The 16,909-nt window shown below is 37.1% G+C and overlaps 1 protein-coding gene across 2 annotated transcripts in view; it reads right to left on the reverse strand.

Annotated features, from left to right (window-relative positions):
- Positions 1-16,909, reverse strand: part of FTCDNL1 (formiminotransferase cyclodeaminase N-terminal like) — a 133,716-nt gene that overhangs the window by 51,314 nt on the left and 65,493 nt on the right. Inside the window, exons 2-4 of one of the 2 annotated variants that reach the window (XM_036744828.1) lie at positions 6,009-6,131; positions 3,092-3,187; positions 1,067-1,219 (exon numbers count right to left, since the gene is read on the reverse strand). In XM_036744828.1, coding sequence (XP_036600723.1) covers positions 1,067-1,219; positions 3,092-3,187; positions 6,009-6,123 — 364 coding nt within the window. In that variant the 5' untranslated portion in view covers positions 6,124-6,131. The remainder of the gene's footprint in view (positions 1-1,066; positions 1,220-3,091; positions 3,188-6,008; positions 6,132-16,909) is intronic. The other variant, XM_036744829.1, reaches the window with a different exon arrangement.

Consider the following 16,909-nt stretch of genomic DNA (forward strand, 5'->3'; position numbering starts at 1 on the left):
TGGTCTGGACAGTTCTGAACACTTCCTTTTTTCCCCCCTGAAAAACATTTTCTTTTCTCATACTGAACCTTAACTCATTGTTAGATTAAAAATGAAGTCAATGCTGGCCCAAGTTTCCCTGGGAAATGGCTTCTCCAATCATCAGGTCACATTAAAATGCAGGATAAGCTGTGAAATGTTCTTTTGGAAACATAATCACACTTCCTATTTGTAGCATTCCATGTATCTGTTACCATTTGTCTCATCTAAATTCCAAATTTATAGCCAAAATGTTAGGCAATTCATTATTTTAAAAAGAGAAAGAAAACATAATAAAAAGGAGATATGCCATTCCTCCTGAAGTCATACCAAGAAGAATGCAATTATCCAAAGACAGAATTTCCCCCAACTGTTATGAGCCTGTATATATTGTAATTAACAGTAGTTCTGCTAGACAGTCCAGGCAAAGGATCCTTTCCCCTCCAATTTACCTAATTCAAAAACACCTCAAGTGACATGGCTCAAAATTTCCAAATTAAACTCACCCCTGGGGTGAAAGGCAAGCATGTGACATTTTAGCTCCAAAGGAAATCGTACCGAAGGCAGCGGGTAAGTGAAAGCGAGAAAATCAGAGGCAAGGGAGGAGTTAAAATCTAAGTGGGTTTTTCAACCTCATCATTACCCCCTCTCAAAGAAAATAAGACACAGATGGGCAAACTACACCACCACACTGCCATAATAGTTTAAGGAACTCATTAGAAACTACCGTTGTTTCTCTCATTATCTACGGTGAGCCTACATGGGGAGGTAGGAACCCAATTTTCAATGGTCTTTCTGCCATATACTACTTAAGTATCTGAAGTTGTATGACATCGTAGAGAAGAGAAGAACAAGTTCCCCAAAATGGAGACAGCATTGCATGCAATCAAGAAGAGCTACACTGCCACAGATTGTGGTCATACAATTCCTTAAAGCCCTTCTTTTCAGAGGGAGTCCCCAAGTGATTATTCTCTGCCACACAAGCTGTTTCAGTTTGGGAAACCTGTTTACATTTGGGAATAACACACAAGCCCAAACTTTTACTTACTTCTGGCCACCAATCCACACTCTTCGACTCCTACCCCAGAGAGAGGGTAGATGGGAATGAGGTCCACTGCTCCAAGGCAAGGGTGAATTCCTTCTTGAACCTCCATATCAATCAGCTGGAAAGCCTCCACACATGCAGCAAGAATAGAGTTGACTAAGAAATATAAAATTGAGAATGATACTTAAATTCCTCCTAAAGTTTTAATTACTATTTGTTTTTCTCCAGTGGTCTGGTTATGGGTTGTCTCTACCTTACATTAATTAAAAATAGAAGACCCAACAAACCCCCTCAGTTGTCAAGAAAGTTTACTTTTTTAACTAACTTTTTTACTCTATGGCGGGGGGGAAATCATTCATTTTATCTGTCTAGACTCTAAACACTTACTCACTTATAATAATAGATTTCTTTACATTTTTGTTTGGTTGACTAAATCAAGTAAATCTGATTAAAATTCAGGTTATTTTCAGGATGCCTATTTTGTGAAACATTTTAATAAATATGATGCAAGCATTAGTCAGATAAACAACTTTCAAACTTTAGCAGCTTGGTGGTGCAGTAGATACAATGCTAAACTTGGAGTCAGGAAGATCTGAGTTAAACCCACCTTCAGATATTTATAAGTTGTTATAACTTCTGATAGCCTCAGTTTCCTTAACTGTAAAGTGGGAATAATAACAGCACCTCCCCTCAGCTTACTGTGAGGATCAGATGAGATTATATTTGCAAAACATTCAGCATAATGCCTGGCACGTAGTAAGTGCTACATAAATGTTAGCTACTATTTTTGTTAATTATTTCATAGTATCATACTTTTAGGTACCTGAGATTGCCATTCTGCTGTTACCTTTGTATTCACCTACAGTCTAGTATGGTACCACCTTAAAAGTGGAAGTAGATAGGGAACTTATTCCTTTATCATAATAATCAATGGAATATACTATTGAGGATTTTGAGCTATCTTATCAAGATAGTATTTCATTTTTAATAAAACCAAGTGTGCCTTTTAAAAAGGAAAATCTGCCAAGTAAAACTAAGCTTGTGGCGGGGAGCAGGGAAGAAATAGTGTTTGTGTGTGTGTGTGTATACATATATACATATATGTATATATGTGTGGCTGTATATATGTGTGTATATATGGACATGTATAGATAGATATACATAGTATATATATTTGGTAAAAGATATATATGTATATATATATATCTTTTACCAAATAATGAAGTGATAAGATTTTTATAACTTTTTTTCATTCCAAAATTTTTAATTGATTTGCAAATGATATTAACCCTTACACATAATCTCTGTCAACAGTGCTTGGCACAATTACCTCTCACATAGTAGGCACTTAATAAATACTAGTTCATTGACAACATAAAGCAACAATTTTCTCCATTTTTAAACAGGGACAGTAAATCTCCAGCCACTAGCACAACAGAAGATGAAACTCCTGGTTCCTGACTCCCACCCTGGGCACAGACTACTGGGCCTGCTACTTCTATGTCTATTAAAATACATGGAACAGTAAAAATAGAAATAGTCATTTTTAAATGCTTATCTCAAGCATTGATTTGAAGGTGACTATTAGCCACCAACAGTCTGAGACAGTCTTCCACATGAGAAAACCATTAATCTTGGACTCCCAGAATAAATCACAAATAAAATGTAAACAATTCCAGAGGTGTGGCTGTATGGTCCTAGGCAAAAGTCACTTAACCTCCCAGTGCTCTGACAACTCAGTAAAACTAAATTGCAAAGAAGGTACAGATCTGCTTTGGCAGACAGAACTTATTCATCCAATACTCTCCTATATGAATTAAATCATAGGTCTAGTCCCTATCCCTAACGTAGCGGTTTTTTGCTTGTTTGGTGTAAACTCCCAAATTAATGGTAAGAAATTGTGTACCTTTCGAAAAACGCCACACAGAGCACTGCAGAGTTAAATAGGCAATCTTTAAGGAAAGAACAGTCAGCCCTGTGTCTTCCATAGAAATATATCATATATACATTTAACAAAATAACTCTTACCCAACTTCTCAACAGGTGCTGCTATTGTTATAACTGATCTGTTATAATCATAATCAGAAAATATATTGAGCACTGTAGTTTCAGAATGTTCCTTTCCTTTAGGGAAAAAAAACACAAAGCACAGATTCTTAGAAATTATTTTAACACTTTAAGAAAAAAAACTCTACATGGCATACTTCTTTGACTCTTTAATTTTTCAAGGCATATATTTAAGGGAATTAACAAATGGGGAATTCTGCGATAAAAAAACGTGAGGTGACAACCTTCTGAGAATGAAACAGGTAGGAAATGAGTAATATGAGCTTTTTGACTTGAGGAGCCAGATTGGGTATTGTACTTCATTCAGTGAGTCTAAGATTTGCTCCCGGACTCCTTATGGAGTTGGCTCAAGTTCTCTTAGCTCAAACTGAGACATAATCTCTGGCTTTGATTTTCAAATCTCTGGGTTTTGATTCCCACCACTCCAATTGCTCCTTATCAATCTCCACCCTAATCTATATCTCTCAGCCTCAGTCACAATCTTCCCTGGTCCATATTTCCCTTTCTTCTGACACCCTCAACTATACTAGTCTGGGTCAGACTCTGACATCTGGCAAATCTGAAGCTTGCCAATTAGTGGTCTGTGTGATGTATGCACCTGTCCATTAGAGACAAGCCTGACACCATCAGCTCTTTTCAGAGACCACCAAACAACCTTCAGATGTTAATGACTTCCAGTTTCCAGTGGCTAGTGACTCACTTGAATTTGTGACCTAGAGGAGAAAGTTGCCACATCCCTTTACCAAAACTTCCAGCCACACAGTGGGTCAGCCTCAAAGTTATTTTGGAAGTTTACAAGCCTGAGCCAGGCTCTTTAAAAGTCTCTCTTAAGCCTACAAAAACAAATTCAAAGTGAAGGACAAAAGTTTTAGGTGGTAATTAAACCTTTAGTTCTTGCTATTATATACCTTGTCCCTGTATCCTCCTGGCAGCCAAACAATTAATCTTTTCAGAGCAAGGGAAAAAGAGGTTACACCCAGGAACTACAGTGCCTAAGGCAGCATTGAACACTTAATTTTAATAATGTGAGAAGATAAACATATGTCACTCACTCATAGCCAGACAAACATGCATAGAGCACTGCTGTGGTGATGAGTTAAGAACAGACATTTACAACTTGGGCTACTTTACCTAAGACCTCGTAAAGTAATTTAAATTTTCTTATTTGTACTTAATTAAAAATATCATTTTTAAAAAGATCCCGTTCTTTTAACTAATCTAAAAATGCATGCTATAGAAACGTTTGAAAAATAACCTGTCCATTGTTTTGATTCAATGTTTATTTATCAAAAACATTTAGATATATATGTATATATGTTAATATGTATTGAAGCAATTCATCCATTCTTCCCTTTGTAGTAGGCTTTTTAAAAAATACATTCTATCTTTTGCGGGAGAAAATTATTTTATTTTTCATCCTCATTTTTTCTGAAAAGCTTTCATTCTCAGTTTCATGTTTCAATCGAATAAAACGCTGAAAGAATAAAACACTCTTTCCTGCAATTTCTTAAGCATACGTATAGAAAAAAATTACTGCTGGCAAGATGAGCTGTCAGTATGAATCTCAGCAGAAGTAAATTGTTTGGTATTTGTAATGGAGCATAATAGCTATAATTCCATTTGAGCTGTTGCCACTAATAAGCTGATAAAAACTATGAGTCAAGACCTGGGCATCCATCAGCGTGTGGCTTCCACAAATTTCTTTGCATATTCACTTAATCACAGAGACAGGTAACTCAATCCCATTAAGTGTTGCTGCTTCTGACAATGATGAGCCAGAACTGGCTCTTAAAGCAAAGAGAATGAAAAAGCACAGCTGCATACCAACTCCAAAGGAGTTTTCTTATCGGCATTTAACAGGTGTTTTCATAGGAAGTCCCATCTTCCGCCAGGATTCAAGACAGTAATTGAAATGCATTGATAGCTAAAAACAGCTTTTAAAAAAATACTCCCTCCCCATTTAAATCAATACAGAAAACAAATGACTCCATTCAAAGACATTGTTTTAAGTACTGTTTGGTGATGATGGCATTAATGCTTGTCTATTATTGCCAAGGAGAGGCTGATTAATAATAATGTTATTTTACTATAAATCATTTACATAAGACTTAAAGTTACTAGTGTTTTAAAATTGCAAAACCATCATTAAACATCCCTGAAATGCTGTGTCCTCATAAAAATATCTTGATAATGTTTCGGGATGGTTTTTTTTGGAGGGGGGTAAGGTTGTTTTGTTTTATTTTGTTTTTTCGAGAGTTATCATCCTTCAAGTTATCAAGGCTCTAAAAGCAAAAGACTAAAAGTCTTGTTTGCAAGTCCTGTCAATGAACTGTTAAGTAATCTTAAATCAGTCATTTAATTGCAGGGGCCTGACTCCTTGTATTTTTTTTTATGAATTAAAAATAATACATCCTTCCCTCCAGAAATTCTTTAAGAATAAGTTGGTTTATACTCTCCAACTCAGTGGGTAACAAGCTCTATGCATACACACTTCTATTAATAAGCAATCAGGAGGGTAAAAAATGTCATCAAAAGGCACATTAGAATAATGTTAAGTCTCAAGAGTAAAGATTTCATCCTTCTGTACTCCATCAACATGCTTTACAGTATGTTTTTTCAGAAATATGGGGAATTACAATGTCAAGGGTAAGTAGGCATTCTGAGAGGATAACACACTTAAACATATGTGTAGTTGATTTGTCTCAGTCTCCTGGAGTCTTGCATAATAAATCAGCTAGAAAAACACCAAGAAAAGCAAAGAGAGTGAAAGGAAGGAAAAAATTAGGCAAAATAAATAAATGCTCTGCAGTTATTGTTTTCAGAGCAAAAAAATATTACTAATAAACTACAATACTAACCTACAATGAATTTTTCTTACCATTTTCTTCAAAAAGAGCAGCTTTTGCTATTTTCTCAACTACGTTTTTTCTTCTGGCTTCAGAAATGTTTAGTAAACAGGCAGCCAAACGGAGCCCCAGTCTGCTAGAAGACATTGTAATTTCTTAAAAGAAAAAAATACAAATGATTATTCAGTTTCAATCCCTATGGGTTTATTCACATTTTTTTTGTCTCTCTGGCTTCTTTCACTCGTTCATTCTTTCATTTTTTTCTAGTGTAAGACAATATATTAAAACCAAGGCAGTATAAATTGTAATTATTGGAGAATTTATTTCTAAGAGGTTGCTTCAACCTTGAATAATGATAAAATTATACAATTATGAAATTAGTAACTGTATTGGTAAACATCTAGTATATTAAATATCTAATATGGATTTAGTTGAGTAGAAGAAATGTGTGTGACAGTGATAAAGTGCTTTCTTTAGCTATAAGTACCCCCTTCCTATTTCAGGTTCAGCTATAGCAAGCAAAAAGGTATTCCTAGGAGACATAGTATGGACATTAGACAAATGATCATGCTTTATTGTAACATGACTTTTGTATTAGATTTGAGTGTTTAAGGCTAATACTGACTTAATAAGTTTTTAAATTTTTTATCTCTATAGTGTCTGAATCAGTCCATAAGTTCCAGGTAACTCGTACTTTGAGGATTAAGGTACTTGGATCCATGTAGCTATTGTTCCTTGTGGCCACTTTGAAGGCTGATTTTTCTGGTTAAAAAGATTCAGTCTTTGAAAGCAACCCTGACTTTCTCAGGGCACCAGAGTAACATAACCAATTTTTTTTTCCCATTCCACCAAGTGATACTTTAATGGTATGAAGAGCTTAAGATAGCTCACTCAAAAATTAATTCCCTTTTCAATATCAGGCCATTATTTGGTCTTCAACTCTGTAGTGAGAAATTCATATGCCACAAATGAATAATTAACTATTCTTAGACAAAATGCAAGCTAACTACTTTAAATCAAACATGTTGTATGAGGCGGGGCAGGGATTTCACTGGACATATCTGCTATATTTTGTATACTAAAGCTGTATGTTGACCTAATCAACTTAATCTGGAGCAGTTCTGGGGCTTCATGTCTGCTTTAGGTCTGTAAGCAGATTTTCACATTCTGACAGTCATCTCCTAATTGAAAATTCATAAAAACATAGTTATTAGATTTTATAGACATTAATAACATTGTTGTAATAAAGTCTCTCAGACCTCTCTAGTTACTATGTAAACAAAAAATTGCTTTACACAAGGGGTGTAGGCGTCTTCTGGTTTTCATTTGTTTTCAGTGTGTTTATGTAGCTTAATTGTCTCATCAGGCACTTTCCCAACATAATTATGCTTTTTAACAAATGGTGTTTATGGCAACCCCTAGCAGTGCACAAGAAAGGATTAGTTTCATCCTCTCATTCCACATTTGGATTCCCTGTGGACAGCTAACTCACAGAAAGATGGTGTGAGAAAATCCACCTCCCCAGCAAAGACTTGGACTTGGTGCTTATACCAGGCATAAGGGAGACCCAGAGAGAATTGTATTTGAACATGAGTAACTTAGCCATGTCTTTCCTTCCCTTCTATATTGCTGACACTAAATATACTTTTATGTCACCGACATGGTACTAGGGTTGTACATTTTGTGGTTTTGAGGTTCACCTGCCTGGTCCACACATGCCTTGGGCCACAATCAGCCTTGTTTTAAATTGTTTTTGTCGGTCATGCTGAGAAACCATCTTTCTCCATCCTTGAAGCTAGAATTGCAGTGCCACTAAGTGTGGAATATAGTAGACATCTTGAAAGGAGTCATGATGTGTTTCCTAACTCAAGTCATTGAACTGCTTTAGTTCTCATTTTGCTATTCTGGCAAATGAGCAGGTTAAGCTAGAATATATTTTAAATCACATCTCCTCTTAGAAATCCCTTGATATAGTGGATAGAGAGCTGGCCTTACAGCCAGGAAGAGTTGGGTTCAAGTTTCACCTCTGATACATATTGACTGTGTGGCCTTGTGCAAGTCACTAAACCCCCTAGAGGTCTAAGCAATTCTAAGGCGTTGGCCTGTATTGGTTTTAAAGGGTGTTTTCTCACCAACAATATCAGAGATCTAGTTCCTATGTAAGTCACAGGATCCTAGAAATTGAGTTGAAAGAGACCTTAGAGTCCAGTTATTCCACCTTCATGTGACAGAAGAGTAAACTGGTCCAGAGAGGTTAAACGACTTACAAGGTCATCCAGGTACTACATGATTGGAACTTAGGTCCCCTGACTCCAAATCCAGTAACTTTTCCACTACACTACCCAGAGTCCTTCCCACCAATTACAGTGGGATCAGAGACAATTATAATCACCAAGGGTTCTTTTGGAGTAATCTGTATTCAAGACAACAAAAACCTTTATCTAAAGGGAAGGAAAATCGCCCTTTCCCCTAGAACTAAAAAAGCCAGTCATGGTTCTGGGAGCTATAATCACACTTAAGGCTTGAGGTTCTTAGCTGCAAATGACTTCTGGGAGTGTCGTCTTTGTCTCCAATGCACAGCATTCACTTGGCCCCGTAGGTGTCCTTTCCTCCAGAGCTTGATTCCTCTGGTCCCTATAGCAGGGCCTAGAGCTAGCCTGATTGAAGACACAGGAGGACACAGCCTCCTGCTATAGCTATGCCACCCCGGGGCAGTAGCAGCAGTATAAGCAGCCCAGCATTAGCACGAGCAGGAGCAGCAGCAAACTTCAGTTCTCCCTACCAGGACCCAAGAGAGTGCAGGCAGCTGGAAGGTATCCTGCTACACCCTGACTCTCCATAGAGGAGCTCTACAGCTGTTCTCGAACCTTAGAATTTGCTGTTGGAAGAGGCCTGGAGCAGGGCTAAAGAAAAAAGGGAATGAGTGGCAAACACATTGGATGTTGACACAGGCCGAAAGACAAGCCCACAGTATTGCCAGACTAGGCCTCGCTGGCCTTTTTCAATGTCCTGGACATTGATTGACCTAAATTCTTTTTGCATGTTCTTTGGCATTTTCACCCTGATCCACTGAGCTCTCTGGAAACTCCCAACCAATAGCTTCTTTTGTCCTACAAGTTAAAAATTTGGTTTTTACTCTCAGTTTTCCTCTGCCCTGCCTTTAGTCCACCCCAGTTCCACATTTCTTTCTAGTTAAGAATTGGCTTTCTTTTTTGTAAGGCTTCAGATCTCACCCATTTATTGTATGCCAGCAGGGGGCTCATTTCTCAGCCCAGATTCCTAAGCCCTGGATGGGGGAGGAGGGGAAGTACTTGTATTTAATGTCCCCCTGACTTCATTACCATAGCTGGTGAGGACTTGTGCTTATAAAATTGCTTGGTACTACCTAGAATCAGTAGGTCAACAGGAACGGGCCCAGACCTTGATTTTCAAAGCCCTACTTAGTCCCAGGAAGTTACAAAGAACAGGAACCAAGTACTGCTTTTTCCAGGCCATTGATTCTTGGTATTCATTTGTGCTCCGAAACCATGGAATTTCTTTTTCATTTTGCAGCAAGGAGTGAATGACACCATCTTGATAAAGTTCCCTGCTTGAAGTAAAATAACCACCAAGCAGCAACTTTGAAAGGAAGAAATTAATTTTTAAATCTATTTTTAATTTCTAATTATAATTTAAAAAAAACCACAGATTTGGAGAAAGTAACATTTATGTGGACATTTGGTTTCTAGCCTAATGTGGCATAAAAATAAGTAACATAATGAGTGTTAAAAAAAATCAGGTTCATGATGCTTCTCACATCATCATCATTGTGCTTAGATGTCACAACAGTATTATGTGTGATTATGTCAGATTCAGCCTTCTCCATCTCTGAGTGTTGGCAGGTAGGAGGGCTGTTGGCAAGAGGAGGGGTGTTAACCTCAGGATCCTGGATTGATTCCAAGTCTGGTAATTACATTCTGCCAGCCAAAATTCATCCCATAATTTTAATTGGATAAATCCTTCCTGGCCTGAGCTACTGCTCTGCCTGTCAAACTGTTGCCACATTTCACCCCAGAGGTGTCTATGTTTCAGTAGTGAAGGAAGCAATTCCTTTGTGGCTTACATATCAGTTTAAATCTGCAAAATGCTTTGGGATCCCTTGGAATGAAAGAAACTATTTGTATATGTATGCTTTATACTGTATCTGCATACATAATGCAATATAGAGAGAGACATATTTCTAATGGGTGTGCATGTAGATGTTAACAGCAAAAAACTCAACTCCAGATAACTGTGACATCAGCCAGAGAACTCTGTAAGCTACCACAGGTCACTGATGTTCTTTCCCCTACGTATCATGTTGCATTCAACTCTAATTTCCCACTCCCAGAGATCACCTCATTGTCTCAAGAGAAGTTCCCGTGCTAAGACACTGGACCTTCATTGTTCTATACAATTTCTTTGATCAGAAGATAGAAAATGAAAAGAATAGCTCATTTTTCCATTCTCCCAATCTTCTTCCTCTCCTCCATTTCATAATCGTAGCTTCAGGAAGAAATAAAGATGAGGACTGGGGATATCTTTGGTCTTGCTTTAGCCATCATGTCAACCAAACCTGCTTTTCCACCTCTATTTTTACCACCACCACCCACCCCCCCACACACAATTCCAGAGGTAGATAATGAAACATGATGCCCATCTCTTGACAGAGAAATAATGTACGCAAGAAGTAGAATGAGACTTACATTTTTGGACAGGTCTATGTGCACATTTGTTGGGAGCAGCCAGGTGGTGAAGTGAATAGAATGCCTGGCCTGGAGTTAGGAAGACTCATCTTTCTGAGTTCAAATCTGGACTCAGACACTTACTATCTGTGTGACCCTAGGCAAGTTACTTAACCCTGTTTGCCTCAGCTTCCTCATCTGTAAAATGAGCTGGAGAAGGAAATGGCAAACCACTCTAGTATATTTGTCAAGAAAACCCAAAATGGGGTCATGAAGAGTCAGACATAACTGAAACGGCTAAATAAAAAATGCACATTTGTTACAATGGTTTTGTTTTTCATTTTCAGTGGAGTTAATTAAGATTTTTTTCAGTGGAGTTAAGAGAGAAAATAAGTACTTGTTAATTAAAAATAAAAGTTGAAAAAAAAAGAAATACAATTCAAGGGAAACCAAAATCTAAATTGTCCTTGGTAGAAAATACTGTTTTACTGCTTGGACACACCAATCAGATTTTGCTAGAGAAAGAAACAAGAGAGGAGGTGATAGCAAGTACAATTTTAGCAATCATGTTGAAAATATATACCTGTTCTCTAGTAGACTGAAGGGCTATGGTCAACATTCCTATAAATTTAGTCACGATGCATACAATATTTCCTATGGCATAATTTCAGAAAGTATTACATGTTATATTACATGTAAAATGTAGATATATATTAATTATGATGTTTTCCTTATTTTAAGGATTTTCTTCAGAAAGACTTACTTTCTGAGATTGTTTTTCAACAGTACTGGAGTGGGTTATTTATTTTATGAATTATTTCCTGGTTTCTGTTCCTTGTGCTGTCCTCTCTTTTGGCCTTATTTCTTTAAGTATCTTACACATCCAAAAGAAAGTAAGTGGGAGCAGAAAAAAGAAATAAAACTTAGAATATCAATAACATTGGATATGATTGCTATTTTCTAAGGAACCATGAATTCCATGAAAATAAACAAATTGGATAGAAGCTTTTCTAGAATCTAAATTTTAGATTTCGCAACCAGTTAAGCCTTTGTATAAAGATCTTCACTAATCCAGATGAGAGAAAGTGGATGCAAAGAAGGTGAAGACATAGTCTCCTCAGGCTCCATGAATCTTGGTTGGTTGGTTGTTGTCCTTTGTTCTTGAAGAGGACCAAAATGACATCACTATTCCAGAGTCAAGTTTCAATGTGTCTGACTGTGGCTGATCACACCAATATGAAATTGGAATGCTCTACCACAAGTCGGTCACAAACAGTTCGTGTGAACATTTGGGGAAGATACTTTAAATTTGCACATCCTATGTTTCCTTCAAGCTGTTTCAATTCTGCTTTGCTCATAGAGCAGCAGCACCTTCTCTGATTTGGGTAAGCCATGCTGAGTGGTCCTCTGCCAGTGTCTCCCATGTCACACAATCAATTCCAAAGTTCTTAAGAGAGACCTTGAGAGTATCCTTGTATCACTTCTTCTGACCACCATATGAATGGCTGCCCTATGTGAGTTCTCCAGGTAATGCAATCGAACAATGTGGCCAGCCCATCAGAGTTTCTCTCCATACCACTGACCAAAGGTGTTGGGATAATTCTCTCTTTTGTCACCATTTTTCTCACATAGAAATGACAAGGTCTCACTCTGTCCTACAAGTGCTCCCCCTCCAAGTTACCAACTGGGTAGGAATCCTAACCTCTAAGAAAAACAGAGAGAAAGTTTTCCTTTTCACCATTACTGCAGAGAATGAAGCATTCTACTCTAAGAAAATTACACAAAAATCATCCATCCTTCAGTGTATAATATATGTGTCCAACTTATTCCATAGGAAGGCCAGTCCTCATTAGAACTACAAAAATAATCTATCCAAAAAAATTTTTAAATAGTCTATCCTATATCTAAGTTCTGTTTCTTCAACAAAATAGTTTTTTTCTATTGTGCATGAAAAGCAATGCATACGATTAGATAATTATAATGAGAATTTTAACAAATGCCTTGAACCAGTTGTTTGTTCATGTATTCTGCCACAAATAATTTTGTTATCTATATTCCAGAGAACCCCTACTAAGGCTATACTTATTTTAACTTTATATCCTCTGTGCTTAAGGGAAAGTACATACAGAACCATCCTTGGATAAGGACAAATCAGGTTTATAATGCAATTTTCATAGACATCAACTGCATTTTCTTGAATTACTTCAAAATTTACTCTGTCAAGAAGTTTTCTCTTTGAAGAAAATCAAATCATTTATTCATTTATATAGAGAGTCAATCTGAAGTATGATTGAAATTTGTTTTAAGTGGTGTTGGTTGGCATTTTAGGTCAATGTGGTATAGGTTGTTTGAAAAATGTGGGCTAAAGTAAAAGTTAAATGTTTACTTATTTACTTTTTGTAGTTATAGGAAGTCCATGGTCTGTTTGGACTTTGTCATACAGTTAAAACTGCCTTTCTAAGATAATGGTTTTCAATACTGCCTCGTTTAGTTATGTGTGTTAGCCTTTTCATATTAAGTAAAGAAAAAACAAAGATTTGATGTCCATCAAGAGGGTATAGCAATTAGCAAGAATGGGACAAAGTAGCCTGCACCAATGTACCTTAATCCTGACCTGAAAATGAGCTCTTCACAGTTCAGGTGTTGGTGAATATAGACAAAACCAAAACCAAATAAAGGCTTTACAATAAAACAGAATTTTACAAAGCATCTGCTGCAGGAAAAACACTATGTAGAGTATTAGGGAAAATACAAGGTTTAGGTAAGACAAGACCCTCATCCTCAAGAAGCTTACAGTCTAGTGGGGAATGTCAAGATATTAGGAGACACCCTGTTTTCCAGAGCTAAGGCCCAGCAAGAAAGCTGTCCCTGAGCTTGGCATAACAACAATCCATGGTGTTCACCCTCCGGATGATCTCAGCCACAGCAAAATCACATAATTATTATATTACTTTGACCCACACCAGGTGTCCTCTGAGCTCAGACAAGCACTGGACAAGCTTGGACAAGTACCCATGTTCTGGTCATGAAGCCCTGCAGTGAATCAGACTTGTCTCATTGTTGCTGTTTGTTTCCCCTCATTGTCAGGGCTACAGCCTACAACAGAGCCATTGGTATAAGTATTGAGATCTCCCCACCCTGCCTCAGTTTCCCACATTAGGGGCGGGGCCCCGGCACATGTATCCTTGCTCGCAAGCCTTTTCCCTCACTTAGAAATTAAACTTATGTTTGATTCCTGACTCTCCTGTCTCTAGCCTGCTCTGTTTGGCTCCAGACATCCACAGGTTAGAGGGCAGTTCGACCCAGTTGACCCTCTACCAGGGTGTTGGCAGTGGGAATGATATTGAGGGAACAAAAGTGAGAGACATGACTGACGTCGCTGAACTGAATGCTCTTTTCCTCTGCTAGTAAAGATTTTTCCTCCCATAGTCTGCCTTCTTTATTATGTTGCACCAATACAATCATATTGCAAGAGTGATTTGGGGTGTAAGTTGTCATTTCTTATATTGCTGTACATTGTTTGTCACCCCCTTTGCCCTTTCTCACTGATATCACCAAAATGCTAAAACCACAAATACAATATGTATTAACAATAGAAGATTTCCTAGAATGACTGTAGGAAGAGCATGGAATCTAGGTCTGAAATGAACATGTAGTAAATGGAGTAGCAGAAGCTGGGTATCCAGGAGGGGGTCATCTTCTATATTTTGTATGAGATTCCCTTCAATCCCAGTCAGGACATCTTAAATGTGTGTTGAAAAAAAAATCAGCTTCACAAGTGCAAGATGGGAGAGGGATGGCTAGATAGTAGTTTGTGTGGGAGTTTTAATGGACTGAAACTTCAATACAAGTCAATGATGGCATACAAGTGGGGAAAAAAGAATTCAATCCTAGGCTGCACTAAGAAAGGAATATGTTAAGGCCTAGAGAAGTAAGAGACCTTATGTACTCTACAACAGGCAAACTACATCTGGAGTATTTTGTTAAGTTCTAGGAAATGCATTTTAGAAACGGATGTTTATCCTGTTGAAGGGAGATTTAAAGGAACATAATAGCTGTATTTAAGTATTTGAAAGGCTATCACATGGAAAAGGGATTAGATGTGTTCTGTTAGGTCCCAGAGAGCTGAACTAAGAGCAATGTATGAATTGTTGCAAAGAGGTACATTTAGATTTGATGTAAGGAAAAAAAAAAACTTCCCACTGCTAAAGCTATCCCAGAATGGGATGGGCCACATTCAGACCACAGATCTACAGCTGGAAGTAACCTTAGAGGTTATGTAGTTCAGCCCTTTCATTTTGTAGATGAGAAAAGTGTGGCTTGCAATTTGCCCCAGGTCATACTGGAGTGATAGAATCAGGATTCTTTCCACTGTAGCACACTGCCTCAGGTAAGCAGTGCCCCTCAATGGAGGTCTTCAAGCAAAGGCTGGATGACCACTTGTCAGGTATGTTGTATGAGGAATTCTTGCTTAGGTATAATTTAGATTATAATGCTTCTGAGATCACTTCAAGTTCTATAATTCTATGATGCTGTGACATGATATTAAACAAGGAGTCTGGGGTTAAACTCTAACTTATCCAAGTTTTCCTTGATCTTTTTTATACTTTGTACAGTAATAACTCACATTGTGAAATTTAGAATAGTCAGAAATATCTCCTGGAGTTTTTCTCCTGAGCTGTTGTTATCAAGAGTATTTGTTCCAAGTACAAAATTAAAAATCAACTCTTCAAGTGGATTTTGAACTTTACTAAAAGGCAGGTCTATATGCAGGAATTTTGTAATAATGACATTCTAGAAAGAGTTATGAGTCATGAGTGACGGCTGTAAGATAGGGGCAAAAAAACCCTAGTTTTCAATTCTGTGTTTGTGGCAATACAATACATTCATCTCCTTGGGCATTAGTTTCTTCAACTGTCAAATGAAGGGGATGCCATAAAAATATTTCAAACACTATTTATGGTAGCAAAAAAAAATAATAGAAGTAGACTCCCATCAATTGGAGAATAGGTAAACAAAATGTGGTGTATGTGTGTGATGGAATATTACTGCCCCAAAGGAAACAACAATTATGAAGAAATCAGAGAATCTTGGGAAGATTTGTATGAACTGATACAAAGTGAACAGAGCAAGGAGAACACTTTATACAATGACTATGATAATGTAAATCAAAACAACATAAAAGGCCATTAGAACTCTAATTAATGCAGTGACCCATTTTAATTTTAGGAATATTGACAGTGAAATATAATTCCATTCTCAGAGCATAGAGGTGGGAAAGTATGAGTTTAACATGAGGCATATATTGTCAGATGTAGTTAATGTATTGGTTTGTTTTGCTTAATTATATTTGTTTGAGGAGGAAAAAGAATGTACTATTGGGGTGTCACTGAGAAATTATAATGATACTCCCCCAAAAGTATAAATGAAACATTTATGAAAATAAAATGACTATATTAGCCCATAAAAATTCAAGAACAAACTGAAATATATTGTGAAAGAGATGTCTTCCTCTTTTCACCAATACTGCTTGTCCAAATTGTCACTCACTTTTAAGCCAACCACTAACAATTTTAATTGCTTGTTTTACCATTTCTGTTTGGACTGTTTTACATTAACAGCCCAGTTACCTAGTGAAAGAGTATTCAAGAATACCAAAACACCCTGTACTCAGTTTCTTTTTCCTCCATACATACACAAAGAAAATGTCAGATGGTCTGGAAATGTAAAGCATCCACAGATAATATGGAAATATTGACTCAAGGAAATACTAATGTGTCTTCAGATTGATGCTTTCTATCCTAATTTCATAAGTTTATTGGTCAAGGCTTCCATCTAAGACCTAGCCCTTCCCAAATGGGAGAATGATCCAGCATGATTGTAGTCCCATTGAAAAGACATAAATTTAGGGAGCATATTTTAGCATATTGTCAGTAACCCTACTGTTTTGCACTGTTAAAAGCACACAAATATTCAGAGTTGATAAGATGTATGAATTTTGTTTTAGAAACTAAAAAAAAATAATTAATTGTTAAATGCACTATGTAAGGTTATTAACATAATCCCCTCTCCTCCCCCTTCCCCCCCACCTTAGGAGTAACTGTGAAATCAGGTGCCTGGAACTAAGAGCACTTTTGGACATTTAACCATGCAATAAACTGAGCTAAAGAAACAACAAAACAACCTATGAGAAGGTGAACTAAAATCAGTGTGAACTCTTTCAGCAATAC

The sequence above is a fragment of the Trichosurus vulpecula genome, chromosome 2 (assembly GCF_011100635.1).
Source record: "Trichosurus vulpecula isolate mTriVul1 chromosome 2, mTriVul1.pri, whole genome shotgun sequence".
Taxonomy (NCBI): Eukaryota; Metazoa; Chordata; class Mammalia; order Diprotodontia; family Phalangeridae; genus Trichosurus; species Trichosurus vulpecula.